We start from the raw sequence: 23,596 nt of genomic DNA on the forward strand, positions 1-23,596 counted from the left end.
CCAATGGCTGCAGTGCCCTCCCCACCACACTGCCCCCACCTGCCTTGCTCCAATCCCTACAGCCCCAGCCCCTTCCGGCTCCGATCACCTCAGCACAAACCTGCTCCCTGTGGTCACCCACAAGCTCCCCAGCAATGGCTGTGGAAGGGGGGGGTCCCTCTTGGCAACCGCACACCCACAGCATCTCCCTAAGCAACAACCCCCTCAGACTCTCCAATGCCCCCCCCCAACCTCCCTTGCAATGGCCATGGTGCTGTCCGGGCTCCCCTCCCCCACCATAGCCTTCAGTGTCCTCATTCCCAGCCCCTCCTCAAGGAGCCTGGTGCTGCTGCCCAGCCCCCTGCCAGTCACTATAGCCCTGGGGCACCTCACAGGAGCCACTGGATCCCAGACCTTGACCCCCCAGAACCTGGCCGTGGCACTCTGGGCCCCGCTAGCTATGGAGTCCTCCCCCAAAGCCCACCAGACAATTCTGTGACCCCCCACACCACAGCCTCCGCATCCCACTTAGTCAGGCTCCCCGATCCCCACACCGCAAATAGCCTCAGCCCCCCAACTGCTACCACATACTCCCCTTCACTGCAGCCTCCCCTTAACTGCCAGTCTCCTCTCCCCCAGTTCCTCCCTCATCACACACCCCTGGGGTGTCCCTTCAGCCCCACCCCCAAGAATTATGCATGGAGCACACCCCTTCCCCCGCCCCCAAAGGCCAGGCCCGGCCTTCTGTCCACAGCCACCCCCCACTCCACTCCGGCTCCCCCGTGTCGGAACCGGACCGTCGCCCCAGGTCCAGGGGGGAGGGCAGCCGGGAGAGGGCTGCCGCAGCCACTTCCGGTGCCTCGGACCCCGTCCCCCGTCCCTTTGATTTCTTCATGACAACATGTTATTAACGTTTCTTGGGAGTGTTTTCTGAGTCTAAAGATGTGAGTTTCTTTGTCTTGCAGGAGGATTGTTTTAAAAGCTGATCCTCTTTCTACTGTGAGTCTTTTCATCAGTGTGAGGGATGAATGCTTTCCAGATGGAGAGTCTGTTGGGGAGATGGTTGGTTGGGTTTGGGGGGTTTTTTGGTGAGGGGGGCAGATTAGTAATATTTGAGGTCACACATATATCGATAACTGCATGAGTTACAGACTTCTCCCCCCCCCCAGCCCACGTTCCATGGATCTTGCCTGAGCCCCCCCACCCCCCATCCCAGGGCAGAAGCCTGAAGCCCGAGCCCCACCGCACCTGGGAAGGTTGGAACTCCCACCGCTTGCCTGCTCCTACAGGGCTGATGACTCCGGAAGTGGGAAGGGACCAACCCCTGCAGACAGCCCCCGGGGAAGAGCCATTGCTTTGCTGCCCCCGACTCCCCCCCAATTCCAGCACAGCAGGGCCGGCTCCAGGCACCAGCGTTCCAAGCAGGTGCTGCGGCGGCCCTGGGAAAGGGGCATTCCGGGTGCCGTCAGGGCAGCCCTCGTCTTTCCGCGGCAGCGGTAATTCGGCCACACCTTTACTCTGCAGGCTGGTCACAATGGTAGTGGTGGGGTCACATAGGCAGTTGCCCTCAGCGACCACCAGAAGTCGCTGCAGCAATGAGAGGGGGGATACATGCCAGGCATTGCCGCACCTGGCCACCAGGAGTCACTGCTCCAACAAGAAGGCACCTACAGGGCACTCCCGTGCCTGGCCAGCAGGGGTCACTATCACAGTGCTGGGGGGAGATACACATAGGGCACTATCCCACCTGGCCAGCAGCGGTCAGTGCCCCAACAGGAGCGATATTCACCATGCACTGCCTCACCTGGGCACCAGGGGGCCCAGCACCCTGACACCGACCCACACATATCCCTGGCGAGCAGGCGTGTGCCTGTGTGTTACTCTGCACTTTAAGGAATGAGGCAAAGGCTAATTTTACTTAAATTTCTGATGAAGAAAGCTCTGAGTTACAACCCTCACCTTGCTGAGCACCTGCCCATAGCCAGAACAGTGTCCCCGATGACAGCAGAGACCCCAGAACACAGAGACCCAAAGGGGAAGCAGCTTTTAGGTGAAGCAATGACAGACTCTGGGGAGGGGCTCTGAGGAAGAAGGGAAAGACCAACTAACTGCAGAGGGGAAAATCATAATCTATCAGGGAGAAAGAACTGACTCCGGGAGGACATCACACCAATTCCAGCCAGGCTGGGAGACCAGCAATTCGGGGCTGGAGCAGCTCCAGCCAGAAGCTGGGCAGAGGCAGGTGACCTCAGTCTCTCTGCCGAGCAGGCTGCTTTGGGTGCAAGGAGGGACAAGGAGCCCCTCCAGCTAGGGTCTTGCTGCCCAAGGAGGGGGAGATCTGGGGCAGTCTTTGGAGGAGCTGGTTCAGCAGCCGTGAGCCCGCTGGCTTGTCCAGGCCTGAGCTCTCCAGCAGCACCCTGTGCACAGGTGTACACACGGGATGGAGGCACCAGTGTAACGCTACAGGGCCTGAGTCTGCTGAGTGCTGCCTGCAAGAGACGGGGCAGAGTCCAGGGCAGATGGGGGCAGGAGATGACAGGGCCAGCACCCATGAGCTGAACCCATCACACCTCTGGCTCATGACGTCACCACCCGTCCCTGCAGCTCTCCACCTGTCCCGCTGACCATCCAACCCTAAAGCCCCCCATCCGCCCCCACTGTATGCAACATACAGCCCTTCACCCATCTGCCTCACACACTCATCTACCTCCTCATGCATCCTGCCGGCCCTCTGGGTGTCCGTGCAGTGCCCAGCACAAGGAGGTGTGGACAGGGCCCGATTAACCTTCTGTGAGCCCGGCACCAAACATATATGTGGGTCCCCATGGGGGAATAGGGTATGGCACAAGGGGGGGTTGACCACCAGAGCCAGGGGCTGGCCAGGGGTAAGGCACAGGGAGGTGGGGGGAGGGAGACACAGCTCCGGTCTGCACAGCCCCACACAGTGGCACTCTTTGCAAACCCGCAGCCACCAGACACACACTGGCCCACCCAGCCCTGCGCTGCCAGTGTGCTCTGCCATACCACCCCCCTGCCCATTGCTCCCCACCCTCTTATGCCCAGCAACTCCCATGCCCAGTGCCCCCTCACCCAGAGATCTGGCTCACAGATCCCTGTGCCCAACACTCCCCACTGCCCAGTGCCCCTCTCACAGCCCCCCCCACAACTGCCCAGCACCCCATATTCCTGAGGAAATTCAGCACCAAACAATTAAAAATTCTGTGCACTATTTGAAAATTCTGCAAATGTTATTTGTCAATAAATGAATGTGGAAGCTCCGGCCTGGCAGTGGGGAGCAGAGGCCACTGGCTGCGTGGAGGTGGGAGATCACCCTGCAGCCTTCCCCCTCCCCTCCCGGGATAGGGACTCGGCCCTGAGGCTGCACCCGACCCTGACACAGCCTAAGGGATAAACCTGCCCCAGAAACACTCTTGGCCACTGCCCCTGCGCCAGGTGTGGGCAGACAGGCTCAGCCTGGCAGGATCGAAGTGTGGAGGGGCTCAGTGTGAGGGGATCCCGGTGGGGTAAGAGGGTTCTGGGTGGAGCAGTCGGGCTGAGGTGGCTCACTGCGGGATCTGGATGCACAGGGGCTTGTTGGGGGGCTCCAGGTGCAGGCGCAGTGGGACTCTGCAGAGGGCTCCAAGTGAAGGTGGTCGGGGCTCAGCAGGAGGTGTGTAGGTGTGGGGAGCTCAGCGCAGGACGGGTCCGGGTGCAGGGGAGGTAGGGCTCATTGGAGTGCGGTTCCAAGTGCAGCAGGCTGGGGCTCTGTGGGGTGGGTGTCCAGGTGGCTTATCAGGGTGGTCCAGGTGCAGGGGAGGTGGGGGCTTGTCAGGGTGAGGGTTTGATGGGCCTGCTTAATGGGGAGCCTCAGCTACAGCCAAGGGGATGCTGCATGCCGGGCCCCCACTTCCCCCTGCCCCCGCTTCCTCTATCCGCTTCTCTTCCCCCCCCCGTGCTCCTTCCCTATTGCCCCAGTCCTCCTCATCCCACCCCCTTCCTTCCCTACGGCTTATTTCCCCCCCGCTCCCCCCACCCCGCCCTGCCCCAGCACACGCATTCACTGCTGTACAGAGAACAGGATGGCTCCTCCCAGCACGCAGACGGGGAGCCCGACAGGAACTAGGATCCAAAAGGCAGCGTCCACCTGCAAAGTCAGCAGAACTGAGATCTGGGGGTGTGTCAAGGTTCCTCCCCCACTCTGAACTCTAGGGTACAGATGTGGGGACCTGCATGAAAACCTCCTAAGCTTACATTCACCAGCTTAGGTTAAAACTTCCCCAAGGTACAAATTAATTTTATCCTTTGACCCTGGATCTCCACTGCCACCACCAAACTCTAACTGGGTTTACTGGGAAACGTAGTTTGGACACGGCTTTCTCCCCAAAATCCTCCCAACCCTTACACCCCACTTCCTGGAGAAGCTTTGGTAAAAATCCTCACCAATTTGCATAGGTGACCACAGACCCAAACCCTTGGATCTGAGAACAATGAAAAAGCAGTCAGTTTTCTTACAAGAAGACTTTTAATAGAAATAAAGGAATCACCTCTGTAAAATCAGGATGGTAGATACCTTACAGGGTGATTAGATTCAAAACATAGAGAATCCCTCTAGGCAAAACCTTAAGTTACAAAAAAGACACACAGACAGGAATAGTCAGTCTATTCAGCACAGTTCTTTTCTCAGCCATTTAAAGAAATCAGAGTCTAACACATACCTAGCTAGATTACTTACTAAAAGTTCTAAGACTCCATTCCTGTTCTGTCTCCAGCAAAAGCATCACACAGACAGACACAGACCCTTTGTTTTTCTCCCTCCTCCCAACTTTTGAAAGTCTCTTGTCTCCTCATTGGTCATTTTGGTCAGGTGCCAGCGAGGTTACCTTTAGCTTCTTAACCCTTTACAGGTGAGAGGATTTTTCCTCTGGCCAGGAGGGATTTTAAAGGGGTTTACCCTTCCCTTTATTTTTATGACAGAGTGGCACTCTTTCCAACAGAGCTCCTACAGCCAATCAATCAGCACAACACTAACACCTTCCAGGCCAGATTTTAGCAGAGAGCCTCTAAGCATCACTGCAGGGAGCTTCCCCCCAGCAGCCCTGAACAGAATGTCCCTGCCAGCCTCCAGCTCAGGGTTGAGCCTTCACTTCCTCCCATGCAGCTCTCAGAGAAAAAGCTCCTTCGGTTCCCCGAAGGGGAAAATCCACAAACAAACCTTTCCTTTGCTCTCACGCTTCTAGGGGCCCAGGACAGCCAGGTATCCATCCCAGCCCATGCAGGGGTAGGAGTTCCTGCTGATCCCTGTTGACAAACACTGACCTTGCGCTGCCCTGGGGGGGCTGGGGGAGCTGCCCCATTTTCCACACATACGTCCTGTTTCTGGGAAGGAAGAACTACGGCCCTAGTGATAACTCCCTGCTGCACCGTGCTCTGCACAATGCCAGAGCCTCACCGGAGCCTCTCGCCACCTGCGAGAAGAGCAGGCTCGTTTCCACTAGACTTGGGGAGTTCGGAGAGACGGGGCAGAGGACGAAGTCTAGAGACACCAGTGGGAGCCCCATGCCCTGAGCTAAGAGAGCTAGTGCCCGATAAAAGAGCCTTCGCCGTAGAGCTTCCACCACCCGCTGCGGAGAGGAGCCAGCAGTGGTGGGGGGGGAGGGGGGAAGGGGGAGGAGAGGAGCCCCGCGCCTGGCCAGCTGAGAGGAGCGAGCAGTGGACGGGGGGAGGGGAGACGAGCCAGCGGGCAGGGGGACCTGAGGGCACATGGCAAGTGAAAGGGCCTGGGCCACGGCCCTTTCGAAGCATGGGCAGTGCCAGGTTAACAAGACCACCAGTGGCTCCATGGAGCCGGGCCCATGCTCAGAAGGGGCCCTGGCCTGCTCCACATACACTGCACCCCGAGACCCCACTGGTCCCCACCCCCGCCCACCATTTACTCCTCTCAGCCTGCTCCGTGGACGGCCAAGGGCTCCTCTCCACCCCGTGGCCCCCCTGCCAGCTTCTTTCTGTCCCCTGGCAGGACCCCAGTGCACCTCCAGCTGCAGGCCTGTCGGGCCCCACCTGTCTCCCCGGAGCTGAGCTGCCTGGGACTGATGCAGAAGCCTGGCCAGTCTCGGCTGGTTGGGGGAGGGCAGTGCGGGGGGAGGGGCTTGGCTGGGCCCCTCCAGGCAATGGGTCCTGATGGAGCCCGGCAGGAGCAGGCCCTGGACTGGCTGATTCCACCACTTCCGAGGGGCCAGAGCGATTCCTCGCCCCAGGTCCAGCTCTGGCGGTTCAGCCCGGCTGACACAGTCACCTCCCAGCAGGGCCAGTGAGTGGGGCCAGGCGGCAGGGCTTGGGGGAGTGGGTCACTAGAGGGCCTGGAGCCGGGGGATGCTGGGCTGTGAGGGGGCAGGGAACGTGTGTGTTGGGGCACTAGGGAGTGGGGGTTCTGTTGGGGGTGCTGGACAGTTGTGGTGTTGTGCTGGGCGCTGTGCATATTTTGCAGGGTCTGGAGAGGGGGCGCGCTGGGCACAGCGGGTCTGGGGGGGCTTTGGCCATAGGGAATTGGAGAGGGGATGTTCAAGTGTTGGGCAGGGGGGCTCTGTGGCACAGCATGGGCCCACCCCCGAGGAGAAGGGGCACGCTGGCAGTACAGGGCTGGGTGGGCCATTGTGCATCTGGCAACTGCTGGTTCGTAAATAGTGCCCTCGTGCTGGGTGGAGCGGGGCTGCCCCTGCCATGCCATATTGCCCCTGACTGACCCCTCGCTCTGAGGACAGACCCCCCCCCCCCCGCGCCATGCTCCATTGCCCCATGGGGCGCCCACAAATATGTTGGCACCGGGCCCACCAAAGGTTAATCAGAAACCCAGCACTGCGCGTGGACCCTGAGCGAGGCTTTTGGGTGATGTAATAATGGAACTAGAGAGTGATTAGGGGGGTTCTTGGCATCTCTAATCCCAGCCCCACTTCTCCTGTGCCCAAAGTCGCCCAAAGAGAGCGAGCCACCCCTCTCCGTCTCAGACCCCACAGCCCAAAAGGCACGACTGGCCACTCACGCTGTGACCCAGTTACACCAATGAAGTCTCCCCAGACTCTCTAAGAAGATAGGGAGTGGGAGGAGCAACCCCCGTAGCCTGGCAGGCAGTACGCGTCCTTCCCAGTAGGGCAGAGACCATGCCCATAGGCAGACAAACCCAGCCGGGCCCAGAGGAGACCGGGAGGGGGGAGCAGAGGAAGAGGATGCAGGCAACTGAACATGATAGGTGTTCCTGAAAGGAGAGAGAGAGTTTGAGTGTGAATTGGCCAACACAGGAGAGAAGACAGAGAGAGAGAGAGAGAGAAACCTAGGAGGAAGGAAAGAAACTCAGAACAGGGAGTCACCCTCAGGGATCCAACCTTCTCCTGGGGAGCACACCCCACTCCTGGCCAGAGAGATGATCAGCCCCCGCAAATGGCAACATCATCTCCCTTGAAGGCACAGCCAGGCAGGAAACCCACACCAGCTAACGGGAAGTCCCTGCTTGGAGCCAGGGGGGCTGTGACCAGAGCCCTCCCCAAACCAGACACTTACCTCACTCACAGCGACAGCTGCTTTGCTCCCAGCTGGACAGGTCTTGCCTGGCATCAACAGGATTCACGCTCTCACTGCTCTCGCTCACTTTCCATCTCACCTCGGGGCTGGACTCCGTCCTCGTGACTTCTTTCCCCTTGGTATTAAACACAACACAAGAGGGAAAGAAAAAGCAATGGTGGTGAGGCTCCTCTTCTCGCTCCTCCCATACCCCAGGGCTCTGGCTTCAACCCTCCTCCCATTATGCCATCACAGATACAATTAGAAATCCCCCCTCTGCACCTGCACCCAAAGGAGTCACTCTGCACAGGAGACGATTGTCTCTTCCCCTGCCCTTAATACCACGCGCAGCTCACGGCCTCTGAAGAAAACTAACCTGGGAAGAGCTGAGGAAGAGAGTGCCCTCACCGCTGACTCACACCCAGTGCTGGGAAAGGCAGAAAGCTCAGGACTGTTCATCTCTGCTTACCGGGATGTCCAGCCTGCTCAGCTCCACTTCTTCCAGCTTCTCCTCTGCCTGGGGCTCCTGGGCGAGTCATCTGCAAGCGCAGGAAATAACCGACGAGCGAGGCAGCCCTGTCCACAGCTCTACTGGTGCGCGAGAGCTCGGCCTCCCTCCGTCTCCCACATGCTCTGGAGCAGCCCCACGCGATGAAAAGAGACAGAGCCAACGGGCTGCGTGGCCAGTCACCCCACCTCCCCCACTGTCGCCTCCAGGACCCGCTATGATTCTCTTCCCTCCTGCTAGATGATGCAGGCTCTCGAGACCAAGCCTGTGGGGATCAATGCGCACTTCTCCTGCCCATGGCCTGCAGTAGGAGGTATGACAAAGAGAGACAGGGTGAGCTGGACAGGTCTTGCCTGGCATCAAGACACACACACAGACACTTCTTTTCCCTTGGTGCCAAACACAACGCAAGAAGGAAAAACAAAAGTTATCGTCACACACTGCCGTGATGGTGGGGCTCTTCTTTTCGCATCTCCCACACCCCAGGGCTCTACCCTGAACCCTCTTCCCATGATGTTCTGGGAGCTACAATTAGAAGCACCCCAGTGCACCTGCACCCAAAATCGTCACTCTGCACAGGAGACTCTTGTCCCTTCCACTGGTCTTAACCCCACAGAGCCCCGGGACCAGCTAGGATACACCTTATTATTCTTGAGTACTGGGGCGCTCGTCCTCTCCTTCCTACCTCTCTTGGACTCCATCTGTGAGAGAGGACAGGGAAGTGTTACAGACACAGACACCCTTCCCCAGCTCTCTGCACCCTGGGCTCACACCTGGTTGTCTCCCCAATCCTTGGCATTGTCCAGCATGTCTCCCTCCACAGAACTCACCTGGCCTCGTCTTAGACGCCATCTTCATATCGCTCTTCTCCTTCCCACGCCCCATTGCAGACACCACATCGCATCCACAGGGCTCCCAAACGGTGTCACCTTCGGCCAAAAACCACACCCCACCCTGAGCGAGCAAAGAGTCTTTGTGAGCCCAGCACACACCAGACAGGAAAAGATTCACACCCACACCCAGCCCAGCCACATTGGGAGCTTGCCCCCCCCTTCCCGGCCACAGGGCCACGCGGCTCATGGATGGAGAAGTTTGGTGGGCTGTGGGGGCCCCTGAAGGACTAGCTCAGCGTGTCAATGAGTGACCAGGATATATGTGGGGGGCGGACTGTGGCGTTGAGGTGTCCAGGGGGTCCCAAGGGAAGGGAATAGGGGGATTCGAGGTAGAGGAGGGAAGGGTTACCAAGGTGCACTGTGGGAATAGGGGATTTAGAGACCCCAGAGGGGACGGGTTGGGGGCGTGTTTGAGAGCTCCACGGTGGCTGAAAAGGGGAACCCGGCAGGTTGGGGGGTAGCCGAGACGGGCGATGAGGAACCTGGCACATTGGGGATGGACTGGGGTAGGGGGTGACGGGAAAGTGGGGCCAGCAAAGGGGAAAGTGGTGGGAGTCCGTGGGGCAGGGTGCTGAGGACGGGGGAGGAGCTGGGGGCAGCAGCACATTTCGGGGGACGCTGGGGGCCGAGGGATGAGGAAAAGGGTTGGGGTGAACTAGGGGGGAGTTTGGGGAGTGGGGTCTGAGGAATCCCCCAGATGGAGGGCGGGGCTGGGGCGGATGGGGGGATGGAGGGGCCCCTGGGGGGGCTGGAGAGGATGTCGGGGGCCAATGGCTGAGGAGGGTGTGGGGGGGACTATGGGAGGTGTTGGGGGGGGCTGAGGGAGTGCATGGGTGGGGGAGGGATCAGGGGGCGCAGATTCGGACTGGGGCAGGGCAGGGGCGGGGCCGGGCTGCTTGTGGCGCGGGTGACACGTGGCTGAGGACGGGAGAGGGACCCGCTCCGCCCACCTCACCCTCCGCCCGCCCCGTGGGGGCCTCTGACCTTCTCCTCATGGCGTCCTGAGAGCAGCCCTCAATTCCTGTGGCCGCGACTTCCGGACATGTCCCATGTCCTGTGAGCCCCCTTGTCTCCATTCTTCCGGGGCTAGCCCGCACCAGGTGAACAGAGCCATTGACAACCCATTGTCCCAGTCAGTGGGAGCCATCGAGCTTCCAAACCATCATCAACGGCCCACACTGTCCATAATTACAAGAGGACTTCAGAGTCATACTTCATATTTCTAGCCTCAGACACAAGAATGACGCGTGTACAAGAATGATACAGATAGGATGACCACACTCAGGAGATGATAAGCCTTGTAATGAGACCTTACCAGAGACTTTTGTGCATAAAGCACAATCCAGTTACATCATATTCACACTTATAAGCATATTTCCATAAAACATATAGACTGCAGAGGTGTGGGGGGAGCCCAGGGCTGAGATAGCAGGTCATGTGGGTCGGGAGTGAGGGGCACCAGCAGAGGGGCGAGTGGGGAGCTCAGGGCTGGGACAGCGGGGGCTGCGGGTCGGGAGTGAGGGGCACCGGCAGAGCGGCGAGGGGGGAGCTCAGGGCTGGGATAGCGGGGGCTGCGGGTCGGGAGTGAGGGGCACCGGCAGAGCGGCGAGTGGGGAGCTCAGGGCGGGGACAGCGGGGGCTGCGGATCGGGAGTGAGGGGCACCGGCAGAGGGGCGAGGGGGGAGCTCAGGGCTGGGACAGCGGGGGCTGCGGGTTGGGAGTGAGGGGCACCGGCAGAGCGGCGAGGGGGGAGCTCAGGGCTGGGACAGCGGGGGCTGCGGGTCGGGAGTGAGGGGCACCGGCAGAGCGGCGAGGGGGGAGCTCAGGGCTGGGACAGCGGGGGCTGTGGGCCGTGTGGGGGGTTAGGCTAGTGACCCGGGGCCGTCTCATGGCGTCGGCTGGGTTCATGCTCAGGCGACTAGCCCCAGCCACCGGCCGAGCCGCCACGGCCACGCTGCTGCTCTTGGCGCACTAGCTACACACATCCTCACTGCATTTTCCACTTTATGCATCCGATGAAGTGAGCTGTAGCTCACGAAAGCTTCTGCTCAAATAAATGGGTTAGTCTCTAAGGTGCCACAAGGACTCCTTTTCTTTTTGTGGATAAAATTGGTCTCCTCTGTCTGTGGTGCTCGGCGGCCTGGGTCAGTGCCAGCACCTCCCAGTGACAGGTCGGGACGGGAAGGGGGGGTTAGAATTTCCCTCCAAAGCTATTTTAGGGTCTGATCCTACAAGCCTCCCACGTACCCAGTGCAGGATGGCTCCAGACGCCTCACCCAGTCCAGTGTTGGTGTGTAGCATAGATGTTGCCTTTGGTTTTGCCAGTGGGTGCCCCATCCCGGCTCCGCCCTCTCCCCCAAGGCCCCAGCCCCAACTCACCCCACCCCTTTCTGCCCCTCCCCCTGGTTCCCCTCCCCTGGGGGGTCTCCCACTCACTCCTTCCTGCCCCCTTCCTGCCTCCCCCCAACTGCCAATTTTCAGCCTATTTATGCACTTTTCATATTCTACTGATTATTGTTATTGGGTTCTAAATGCCATCATTAAAATAGTAACGAACTAGGTAAGGACATGATCAGCAGTTACAGGGTTTTAAAATGATTACACTCAGCTCCAGGTGTCTTTACTAACAGCCCCGTGGAAAGACCTGAGGTTCGCTCCACTTTGTACCTGCCTGGGGCCTCTTTGGCAGCTGTGGGCCAGTGATGGCTGTGGGAAGGTGGCAGCTGCGAGGGACAAGCCATGGGGAGTCTTTCTCCTCCCCCTGCCCCTCTCTTCTTTCTTCTCCAAGTTTTTGCTCCCCTTCCTGATGTTTCCCCTTCTTGCTTCCCACCCATGTGCCTTTCCCCATGCCCCCGCCTGGTGGCTCCGTCTAGGGCCTGGCCCACCCACACACTCAAAGCGCAGAGGAGGCTCCGGGTAGGAAGGTCGCCCAGTGGTTCAGTCACAGCCCTGGGGGCTCGGGGGGCTGGGTTTGGGTCTCTGCTCTGCCACAGACTCCCTGCTTAGCCTTGGGAAAGTCACTTCACCTCCGTGTACCCTCGATCCCGCCTGGGGCTAATACTGACCCTGCCTCCTCGGCACAGTCCAGTCACGGCTGTGTGACGAGGGGGAAACGGAGACACCAAGGTGGGTAGATTGGGGCTGAATTTCTCCAGGGCCTGAGAGTGAGAGCCAGCCCCGCACAGGGGGAACGCACAGGGGGGAACGGGAGAGGGGGCTCAGGCCAGCCCCGCACAGGGGGAACGCACAGGGGGGAACGGGAGAGGGGGCTCAGGCCAGCCCCACACAGGGGGAACGCACAGGGGGGAACGGGAGAGGGGGCTCAGGCCAGCTCTGCACAGGGGGGCGTCGGGGCTTCAGCGCCGCATCTCCTGCTGGGGTCGGGGCTCCCCCCCCCCCGAAACTGCCCTGCCCCCACCCGCCCTGGGCGAGCTGGGCTCCCTCGGTCCCCTGATGGCTGGTCGCCCTGGTGGGTGCTGAGCACCCCTCTTCTTCCCCCGGTGCTGCCGCCCCAGAGCACCCAGAGCCGGCGCCCCACAACCCCAATCCCCTCCCGGCGCCCCCTCGCCCCCCAAACCCCTGCCCCAGGGACGGCGAGGGGGAGCCACCGGGGGCGGGGCCTCGGAGCGCCCCCAGCCCCCCCACTGGGGGTCAGACACCGGCTGCGGCCGGGGCAGGAAGGGGGGCGGGGCCGGCCACGGTCTGCCCGGGCTCCCGGCGTCAGACCTCCCTGCTCAGAGCGGAAGTCGCGGCCACAGGAAGTGAGGGCGGCTCTCAGGACGCCATGAGGAGAAGGTCAGAGGCCCCCAAGGGGCGGGCGGAGGGTCACGTGGGCGGAGCGGGTCCCTCCCCCGTCCTCAGCCGCGTGTCGCCCGCGCCACAAGCAGCCCGGCCCCGCCCCCGGCCCGAGTCTGCGCCCCCGACCCCCCCCCCCGCGCGCTCCCTCAGCCCCCCAACGCCTCCCACAGCCCCCCCCCAGCCATTGCCCCGACACCCCTCCAGCCCCCCGCGGGCCCCCCCAGCCCCGCCCTCCATCCGGGGATCCCTCAGACCCCGCCCCCCAAACTCCCCCCAGGTCACCCCAACCCTTTTCCTCATCCCTCGGCCCCCAGCGTCCCCCGAAATGTGCTGCCGCCCCCCGCTCCTCCCCCGTCCTCAGCACCCCGCCCCACGGACTCCCCCCCTTTCCCCACTGCTGGCCCCCCTTTCCCGGCCCCCCTCCCCTCATCCACCCCCAGCGTGCCAGGTTCCTCATCGCCCGTCTCGGCTACCCCCCAACCTGCCGGGTTCCCCTTTCCAGCCACCGTGGGGCCCTCAAACACGCCCCCACCCGCCCCTCTGGGGTCTCTGAATCCCCTATTCCCACAGTGCACCTTGGTAACCCTTCCCTCCTCTACCTCGAATCCCCCATTCCCTTCCCTTGGGTCCCCCTGGACTCCTCAACCCCACAGTCCGCCCCCCACAGATATCCTGGTCACTCATTCACACGCTGAGCTAGTCCTTCAGGGGCCCCCACAGCCCCCCAAACTTCTCCATCCATGAGCCCTGTGGCCGGGAAGGGGGGGCAAGCTCCCAATGTGGCTGGGCTGGGTGTGGGTGTGAATCTTTTCCTGTCTGGTGTGTGCTGGGCTCACAAAGACTCTTTGCTCCCTCAGGGTGGGGTGTGGTTTTTGGCCGAAGGTGACACCGTTTGGGAGCCCTGTGGATGCGACGGGGTGTCTGCAATGGGGCGTGTGTGATCCCACGGTGCCCCTTCCCCTCTGCCTGCAGAGCTGAGGACAGACGGGTCTGAGGAGCAGAGCAGGAGCTCTGGGAAGGAGAAGAGCGATATGAAGATGGCGTCTAAGATGAGGCCAGGTGACTCTGTGGAGGGAGACATGCTGGACAATGCCAGGGATTGGGGAGACAACCAGGTGTGAGCCCAGGGCGCAAAGAGAGCTGGGGGAGGGTGTCTGTGTCTGTAACACTTCCCTGTCCTCTCTCACAGATGGAGTCCAAGAGGGATAGGAAGGAGAGGACAAGCGCCCCAGTACTCAAGAATAATAAGGTGCATCCTAGCTGGGCCCAGGGCTCTGCGGGGTTCAGAGCAGTGGAAGGGACAAGAGTCTCCTGTGCAGAGTGACGATTTTGGGTGCAGGTGCACTGGGGTGCTTCTAATTGTAGCTCCCAGAACATCATGGGAAGGGGGTTCAGGGTAGAGCCCTGGGGTGTGGGAGATGCAAGAACAGAGCCTCGCCATCATGGCAGAGTGTGACAATAACTTTTGTTTTTCCTTCTTGCCTTGTGTTTGGCACCAAGGGAAAAGAAGTGTGTAAGTGTGTGTGTGTATGTTGGAGGGTGAGGGGGGCGGGGACAGAGTCTGTCCTGGTGGAGAGATGGAAAGCGAGCGAGAGCGCAAGCACTGTTAATGCCAGGCAAGACCTGTTCAGCTGGGAGTGGAGCAGCTGTTTCTGTCTGTGAGAGGAGTGCTTGGTTTGGGGACTGCTCATCTCTTTTGGTGGGAGGGGTGTGTCGAAGCCCAGCAGGAGGTTGGATCCAGGAGGGTGACTCCAGGTGCTGAGTGACTTTAATTTCTCCTATTCCCCCTCTCTCTCTGTCTTGTCTTCTGTGTTGGACAACGCACCTTCTCTCTCTCTTGGTCGTGCCTCCTACTGCAGGCCATGGGCAGGAGAAGTGCGCATTGATCCCCACAGGCTTGGTCTCGAGAGCCTGCAGCATCTAGCAGGAGGGAAGAGAATCATAGCGGGTCCTGGAGACGACAATGGGGGAGGTGGGGTGACTGGCCACGCAGCCCGTTGGCTCTGTCTCTTTTCATCGCGTTGGGCTGCTCTAGAGCATGTGGGAGACGGAGGGAGGCCTAGCTCTCGCGCACCAGTAGAGCTGTGGGCAGGGCTGCCTCGCTCGTCGGTTATTTCCTGCGCTTGCAGATGGGTCGCCCAGGAGTCCCAGGCAGAGGAGAAGCTGGAAGAAGTGGAGCTGAGCAGGCTGGACATCCCGGTAAGCAGAGATGAACAGTCCTGAGCTTTCTGCCTTTCCCAGCACTGGGTGTGAGTCAGCGGTGAGGGCACTCTCTTCCTCAGCTCTTCCCAGGTTAGTTTTCTTCAGAGGCCGTGAGCTGCGCGTGGTATTAAGGGCAGGGGAAGAGACAATCGTCTCCTGTGCAGAGTGACTCCTTTGGGTGCAGGTGCAGAGGGGGGATTTCTAATGTATCTGTGATGGCATAATGGGAGGAGGGTTGAAGCCAGAGCCCTGGGGTGTGGGAGGAGCGAGAAGAGGAGCCTCGCCACCACTGCTTTTCCTTTCCCTCTTGTGTTGTGTTTAATACCAAGGGGAAAGAAGTCATGAGGATGGAATCCAGCCCCGAGGTGAGATGGAAAGTGAGCGAGAGCAGTGAGAGCGTGAATCCTGTTGATGCCAGGCAAGACCCGTCCAGCTGGGAGCGAAGCAGCTGTCGCTGTCAGTGAGGTAAGTGTCTGGTTTGGGGAGGGCTCTGGTCACAGCCCCCCTGGCTCCAAGCAGGGACTTCCCGTTAGCTGGTGTGGGTTTCCTGACTAGCTGTGGCTTCAAGGGAGATGATGTTGCCATTTGCGGGGGCTGATCATCTCTCTGGCCAGGAGTGGGGTGTGCTCCCTAGCAGAAGGTTGGATCCCTGAGGGTGACTCCCTGTTCTGAGTTTCTTTCCTTCCTCCTAGGTTTCTCTCTCTCTCTCTGTCTTCTCTACTGTGTTGGCCAACTCACACTCAAACTCTCTCTCTCCTTTCAGGAACACCTATCATGTTCAGTTGCCTGCATCCTCTTCCTCTGCTCCCCCTCCCAGTCTCCTCTGGGCTCGGCTGGGTCTGTCTGCCTATGGCCATGGTCTCTGCCCTACTGGGAAGGATGCGTACTGCCTGCCAGGCTACGGGGGTTACTCCTCCCACTCCCTATCTTCTTAGAGAGTCTGGGGAGACTTCATTGGTGTAACTGGGTCACAGCGTGAGTGGCCAGTCATGCCTTTTGGGCTGTGGGGTCTGAGACGGAGAGGGGTGGCTCGCTCTCTTTGGGCGACTTTGGGCACAGGAGAAGTGGGGCTGGGATTAGAGATGCCAAGACCCCCCCTAATCACTCTCTAGTTCCATTACTACATCACCCAAAAGCCTCGCTCAGGGTCCATGCCCAGTACTGGGTTTCTGATTAACCTTTGGTGGGCCCGGTGCCAACATATTTGTGGGCGCCCCATGGGGGCAATGGAGCATGGCGCGGGGGGGGGGGTCGGGTCTGTCCTCAGAGCTAGGGGTGAGTCAGGGGCAATATGGCATGGCAGGGGCAGCCCCGCTCCACCCAGAACGAGGGCACTATTTACGAACCAGCAGTTGCCAGATGCACAATGGCCCACCCAGCCCTGTGCTGCCAGCGTGCCCCTTCCCCTCAGGGGTGGGCCCATGCTGTGCCACACAGCCCCCCTGCCCAACACTTGAACATCCCCCCTCCAATTCCCTATGGCCAAAGCCCCCCCAGACCCGCAATGCCCAGCACGCCCCTCCCGCCCCAGACCCTGTGAAATATGCACAGCGCCCAGCACAACACCACAACTGTCCAGCACCCCCAACAGAACCCCCACTCCCTAGTGCCCCAACACACACGTTCCCTGCCCCCTCACAGCCCAGCATCTCCTGGCTCCAGGCCCTCTAGTGACCCACTCCCCCAAGCCCTGCCTCCTGGCCCCACTCACTGGCCCTGCTGGGAGGTGAGTGTGTCAGCCGGGCTGAACCGCCAGAGCTGGACCTGGGGCGGGGAATCGCTCTGGCCCCTCGGAAGTGGTGCAATCAGCCAGTCCAGGGCCTGCCCCTGCCGGGCTCCATCAGGACCCGTTGCCTGGAGGGGCCCAGCCAAGCCCCTCCCCCCGCACTGCCCTCCCCCAACCAGCCGAGACTGGCCAGGCTTCTGCATCAGTCCCAGGCAGCTCAGCTCCGGGGAGACAGGTGGGGCCCAACAGGCCTGCAGCTGGAGGTGCACTGGGGTCCTGCCAGGGGACAGAAAGAAGCTGGCAGGGGGGCCACGGGGTGGAGAGGAGCCCTTGGCCGTCCACGGAGCAGGCTGAGAGGAGTAAATGGTGGGCGGGGGTGGGGACCAGTGGGGTCTCGGGGTGCAGTGCATGCGGAGCAGGCCAGGGCCCCTTCTGAGCATGTGCCCGGCTCCATGGAGCCACTGGTGGTCTTGTTAACCTGGCACTGCCCCTGCTTCGAAGGGGCTGTGGCCCAGCCCCTTCCACTTGCCATGTGCCCTCAGGTCCCCCTGCCAGCTGGCTCGTCTCCCCTCCCCCCGTCCACTGCTCGCTCCTCTCAGCTGGCCAGGCGCGGGGCTCCTCTCCTCCCCCTTTCCCCCTCCTCCCTCCCCCCCCGCCACTGCTGGCTCCTCTCCGCCGCGGGTGGTGGAAGCTCTACGGCGAAGGCTCTTTTATCGGGCACTAGCTCTCTTAGCTCAGGGCATGGGGCTCCCACTGGTGTCTCTAGACTTCATCCTCTGCCCTGTCTCTCCGAACTCCCCAAGTCTTGTGGAAGCGAGCCTGCTCCTCTCGCAGGTGGCTGACAAAGGAGGCTCCGGCCCGGTGAGGCTCTGGCATTGTGCAGAGCACGGTGCAGCAGGGAGTTATCACTAGGGCCGTAGTTCTTCCTTCCCAGAAACAGGACGTATGTGTGGAAAATGGGGCAGCTCCCCCAGCCCCCCCAGGGCAGCGCAAGGTCAGTGTTTGTCAACAGGGATCAGCAGGAACTCCTACCCCTGCATGGGCTGGGATGGATACCTGGCTGTCCTGGGCCCCTAGAAGCGTGAGAGCAAAGGAAAGGTTTGTTTGTGGATTTTCCCCTTCGGGGAACCGAAGGAGCTTTTTCTCTGAGAGCTGCATGGGAGGAAGTGAAGGCTCAACCCTGAGCTGGAGGCTGGCAGGGACATTCTGTTCAGGGCTGCTGGGGGGAAGCTCCCTGCAGTGATGCTTAGAGGCTCTCTGCTAAAATCTGGCCTGGAAGGTGTTAGTGTTGTGCTGATTGATTGGCTGTAGGAGCTCTGTTGGAAAGAGTGCCACTCTGTCATAAAAATAAAGGGAAGGGTAAACCCCTTTAAAATCCCTCCTGGCCAGAGGAAAAATCCTCTCACCTGTAAAGGGTTAAGAAGCTAAAGGTAACCTCGCTGGCACCTGACCAAAATGACCAATGAGGAGACAAGAGACTTTCAAAAGTTGGGAGGAGGGAGAAAAACAAAGGGTCTGTGTCTGTCTGTGTGATGCTTTTGCTGGAGACAGAACAGGAATGGAGTCTTAGAACTTTTAGTAAGTAATCTAGCTAGGTATGTGTTAGATTCTGATTTCTTTAAATGGCTGAGAAAAGAACTGTGCTGAATAGAATGGCTATTCCTGTCTGTGTGTCTTTTTTGTAACTTAAGGTTTTGCCTAGAGGGATTCTCTATGTTTTCAATCTGATTACCCTGTAAGGTATCTACCATCCTGATTTTACAGAGGTGATTCCTTTATTTCTATTAAAAGTCTTCTTGTAAGAAAACTGACTGCTTTTTCATTGTTCTCAGATCCAAAGGTTTGGGTCTGTGGTCACTTATGCAAATTGGTGAGGATTTTTACCAAAGCTTCCCCAGGAAGTGGGGTGGAAGGGTTGGGAGGATTTTGGGGGGAAAGCCGTGTCCAAACTACGTTTCGCAGTAAACCCAGTTAAAGTTTGGTGGTGGCAGTGGAGATCCAGGGTCAAAGGATAAAATTAATTTGTACCTTGGGGAAGTTTTAACCTAAGCTGGTGAAAGTAAGCTTAGGAGGTTTTCATGCAGGTCCCCACATCTGTACCCTAGAGTTCAGAGTGGGGGAGGAACCTTGACACACCCCCAGCTCTCAGTTCTGCTGACTTTGCAGGTGGACACTGCCTTTTGGGTCCTAGTGCCTGTCGGGCTCCCCGTCTGCGGGCTGGGAGGAGCCATCCTGTTCTCTGTACAGCAGTGAGTGCGTGTGCTGGGGCGGGGTGGGGGGAGTGGGGGGAAATAAGCCATAGGGAAGGAAGGGGGTGGGATGAGGAGGGCTGGGGCAATAGGGAAGGAGCACGGGGTGGGGAAGAGAAGGGGATAGAGGAAGTGGGGGCAGGGGGAAGCGGGGGCCCGGCATGCAGCATCCCCTTGGCAGCAGCTGAGGCTCCCCATTAAGCAGGCCCATCAAACCCTCACCCTGACAAGCCCCCACCTCCCCTGCAGCTGGACCACCCTGATAAGCCACCCAGACACCCACCCCACAGAGCCCCAGCCTGCTGCACTTGGACCCGCACTCCAATGAGCCCTACCTCCCCTGCACCCGGACCCGTCCTGCGCTGAGCTCCCCACACCAACACACCTCCTGCTGAGCCCCAACCACCTTCACTTGGAGCCCTCTGCAGAGACCCACTGCGCCTGCACCTGGAGCCCCCCAACAAGCCCCTGTGCATCCAGATCCCGCAGTGAGCCACCTCAGCCCGACTGCTCCACACAGAACCCTCTTACCCCACCGGGATCCCCTCACACTGAGCCCCTCCACACTTGGATCCTGCCAGGCTGAGCCTGTCTGCCCACACCTGGCGCAGGGGCAGTGGCCAAGAGTGTTTCTGGGGCAGGTTTATCCCTTCCGCTGTGTCAGGGTCGGGTGCAGCCTCACGGCCGAGTCCCTATCCCGGGAGGGGAGGGGGAAGGCTGCAGGGTGATCTCCCACCTCCACGCAGCCAGTGGCCTCTGCTCCCCACTGCCAGGCGGGAGCTTCCACATTCATTTATTGACAAATAACATTTGCAGAATTTTAAAATAGTGCACAGAATTTTAAATTGTTTGGTGCTGAATTCCCTCAGGAATATGGGGTGCTGGGCAGTTGTGTGTGGGGGGGCTGTGAAAGGGAGTGCTGGGCATAGGGGTCTGTAGGCCATGGGGCCCCACATATATGTTTGGTGCCGGGCTCACAGAAGGTTAATCGGGCCCTTTCCACACCTCCTTGTGCTGGGCACTGCACGGACACCCAGAGGGCCGGCAGGATGCATGAGGAGGTAGATGAGTGTGTGAGGCAGATGGGTGAAGGGCTGTATGTTGCATACAATGGGGGCGGATGGGGGGCTTTAGGGTTGGATGGACAGCGGGACAGGTGGAGAGCTGCAGGGATGGGTGGTGACCATGGGCCAGAGGTGTGATGGGTTCAGCTCATGGGTGCTGGCCCTGTCATCTCCTGCCCCCATCTGCCCTGGACTCTGCCCCGTCTCTTGCAGGCAGCACTCAGCAGAGTCAGGCCCTGTAGCGCTACACTGGTGCCTCCATCCCGTGCTTACATCTGTGCACAGGGTGCTGCTGGAGAGCTCAGGCCTGGACAAGCCAGCGGGCTCACGGCTGCTGAACCAGCTCCTCCAAAGAATGCCCCAGATCTCCCCCTCCTTGGGCAGCAAGACCCTGGCTGGAGGGGCTCCTTGTCCCTCCTTGCACCAAAGCAGCCTGCTTGGCAGAGAGACTGAGGTCACCTGCCTCCGCCCAGCCTCTAGCTGGAGCTGCTCCAGCCCCGAATTGCTGGTCTCCCAGCCTGGCTGGAGTTGGTGTGATGTCCTCGCGGAATCAGTTCTTTTCCCTGATAGATTATGATTTTCCCCTCTTCAGTTAGTTGGTCTTTCTCTGCTTCCCCAGAACCCCTCCCCAGAGTCTGTCATTGCTTCCCCTAAAAGCTGCTTCCCCTTTGGGTCTCTGTGTTCTGGGGTCTCTGCTGTCATCGGGGACCCTGGGTTATGGGCAGGTGCTCAGCAAGGTGAGGGTTGTAACTCAGAGCTTTCTTCATCAGAAATTTAAATAAAATTAGCCTTTGCCTCATTCCTTAAAGTGCAGAGTAACACACAGGCACACGCCTGCTCACCGGGGATATGTGTGGGTCGGTGTCAGGGTGCAGGGCCCCCTGGTGCCCAGGTGAGGCAGTGCATGGTGAATATCGCTCCTGTTGGGGCACTGACAACTGCTGGCCAGGTGGGATAGTGCCCTATGTGTATCTCCCCCCAGCACTGTGATAGTGACCCCTGCTGGCCAGGCACCACTGGTAGCCAGATGAGTCAGTGCTCTAAGTGTGTTCTTCACCTCCCCCAAGGTGGCAGGGTGCCTGGGTGGCTGTGTTAGGTAGTACCCTGGGTATCTTCCAACCCCCTTGTGGCAGTGAGCCCTGTTCCTGGTGTGCATCACTCCCCGACTAGGGATGTGCACTGGTGGCCAAGTGGGGCAGTTCCCTGTGTGTAGCCCCCCACCCCCTCTGTGGCCAGCTATGGCAGGCACTAATCCCTGGCATCTACGTGGGGCAATACCCTCTATATATCCCCCAATTGGGGCAGTGCCCTGTGTGTGTGTGTTTGTCTCCCCGTCAAGGTTCCTTCCCCACTCTGAACTCTAGGGTACAGATGTGGGGACCGGCATGAAAACCTCCTAAGCTTACTTTTACTAGCATAGGTTAAAACTTCCCCAGGGTACAAATTAATTTTACCCTTTGCCCTTGGAATTTCCACTGCCACCACCAGACTTTAACTGGGTTTACTGGGAAACGTAGTTTGGACACATCTTTCCCCCCAAAATCCTCCCAACCCTTGCACCCCACTTCCTGGGGAAAGTTTGGTAAAAATCCTCACCAATTTGCATAGGTGACCACAGACCCAAACACTTGGATCTTAGAACAATGAAAAAGCATTCAGTTTTCTTACAAGAAGACTTTTAATAGAAGTAAAGGAATCACCTCTGTAAAATCAGGATGGTAGATACCTTACAGGGTGATTAGATTCAAAACAGAGAGAATCCCTCTAGGCAAAACCTTAAGTTACAAAACAGACACACGGACAGGAATAGTCATTCTATTCAGCACAGTTCTTCTCTCAGCCATTTAAAGAAATCAGAATCTAACACATACCTAGCTAGATTACTTACTAAAAGTTCTAAGACTCCATTCCTGGTCTATCCCCGGCAAAAGCAGCATACAGACAGACACAGACCCTTTGTTTCTCTCCCTCCTCCCAGCTTTTGAAAGTCTCTTGTCTCCTCATTGGTCATTTTGGTCAGGTGCCAGCGAGGTTACCTTTAGCTTCTTAACCCTTTAAAGGTGAGAGGATTTTTCCTCTGGCCAGGAGGGATTTTAAAGGGGGTTACCCTTCCCTTTATTTTTATGACATCCCCTATTTGGGTGGTGACTGCTGGTGGCTAAGTGAGGCAGTGGCCTTTGAGTTCCTCTTCTCTCCCCGCACTCCCACATCTGAGGTAGTGCCCCCTGTTGGCCAGTTGAGGCACTACTAATTGGAGCAGTGACCTCCCCTTGGTGGCCTGCTGTGGCAGTGCCTGACTAATCTAATCGCCTTCTTTGATGAGATTACTGATTCTGTGGATGAAGGGAAAGCCGTGGATGTATTGTTTCTTGACTTTAGCAAAGCTTTTGACACTGTCTCCCACAGTATTCTTGTCAGCAAGTTAAAGAAGTATGGGCTGGATGAATGTACTATAAGGTGGGTAGAAAGTTGGCTAGATTGTCGGGCTCAACGGGTAGTGATCCATGGCTCCATGTCTAGTTGGCAACCGGTGTCAAGTGGAGTGCCCCAGGGGTCGGTCCTGGGGCCGGTTTTGTTCAATATCTTCATAAATGATCTGGAGGATGGTGTGGATTGCACTCTTAGCAAATTTGCGGATGATACTAAACTGGGAGGAGTGGTAGATATGCTGGAGGGCAGAGATAGGATACAGAGGGACCTGGACAAATTGGAGGATTGAGCCAAAAGAAACCTGATGAGGTTCAATAAGGATAAATGCAGGGTCCTGCACTTAGGACGGAAGAACCCAATGCACAGCTACAGACTAGGGACCGAATGGCTAGGCAGCAGTTCTGCGGAAAAGGACCTAGGGGTTACAGTGGACGAGAAGCTGGATATGAGTCAGCAGTGTGCCCTTGTTGCCAAGAAGGCCAATGGCATTTTGGGATGTATAAGTAGGGGCATAGCGAGCAGATCGAGGGACGTGATCGTTCCCCTCTATTCAACATTGGTGAGGCCTCATCTGGAGTACTGAGTCCAGTTTTGGGCCCCACACTACAAGAAGGATGTGGATAAATTGGAGAGAGTCCAGCGAAGGGCAACAAAAATGATTAGGGGTCTGGAACACATGACTTATGAGGAGAGGCTGAGGGAACTGGGATTGTTTAGTCTGCGGAAGAGAAGAATGAGGGGGGATTTGATAGCTGCTTTCAACTACCTGAGAGGTGGTTCCAAAGAGGATGGTTCTAGACTATTCTCAGTGGTAGAAGATGACAGGACAAGGAGTAATGGTCTCAAGTTGCAGTGGGGGAGGTTTAGGTTGGATATTAGGAAAAACTTTTTCACTAGGAGGGTGGTGAAACACTGAAATGCGTTCCCTAGGGAGGTGGTAGAATCTCCTTCCTTAGAAGTTTTTAAGGTCAGGCTTGACAAAGCCCTGGCTGGGATGATTTAATTGGGGATTGGTCCTGCTTTGAGCAGGGGGTTGGACTGGATGACCTCCTGAGGTCCCTTCCAACCCTGATATTCTATGACTCTATGCCCTCTTGGTATCTCCCTCCCACAACAGACAGACACACACCGTTGTGGTACTGGCCACTTCAGGCCGTGGCCTGTTTATCATTCCCCCACCACCATTGCAGCAGTGA

General features: G+C 58.7%; 1 protein-coding gene across 12 annotated transcripts in view; it reads left to right on the forward strand.

Moving 5' to 3' along the window:
- LOC141986089 (uncharacterized) overlaps positions 1–23,596 on the forward strand; it is a 222,138-nt gene that overhangs the window by 127,536 nt on the left and 71,006 nt on the right. Inside the window, exons 1-5 of one of the 12 annotated variants that reach the window (XR_012639120.1) lie at positions 13,367–13,844; positions 13,919–13,978; positions 14,589–15,021; positions 15,261–15,396; positions 15,695–16,173. The exons of 3 other annotated variants lie outside the window; for them this stretch is intronic. Coding sequence is in view for 1 of the 9 variants with exons in the window: in XM_074950247.1 (XP_074806348.1) it covers positions 13,819–13,844; positions 13,919–13,978; positions 14,859–14,928; positions 15,261–15,395 (291 nt within the window). In the remaining 8 variants the exon portion in view is untranslated. Of the gene's footprint in view, positions 1–13,366; positions 13,845–13,918; positions 13,979–14,588; positions 15,022–15,260; positions 15,397–15,694; positions 16,177–23,596 lie in introns of those variants that run through there. 8 more of the 12 variants (XR_012639118.1, XM_074950247.1, XR_012639119.1 and 5 more) reach the window with 8 other exon arrangements.

This window comes from Natator depressus, chromosome 4 (genome assembly GCF_965152275.1).
Source record: "Natator depressus isolate rNatDep1 chromosome 4, rNatDep2.hap1, whole genome shotgun sequence".
In the NCBI taxonomy this organism is placed as follows: Eukaryota; Metazoa; Chordata; order Testudines; family Cheloniidae; genus Natator; species Natator depressus.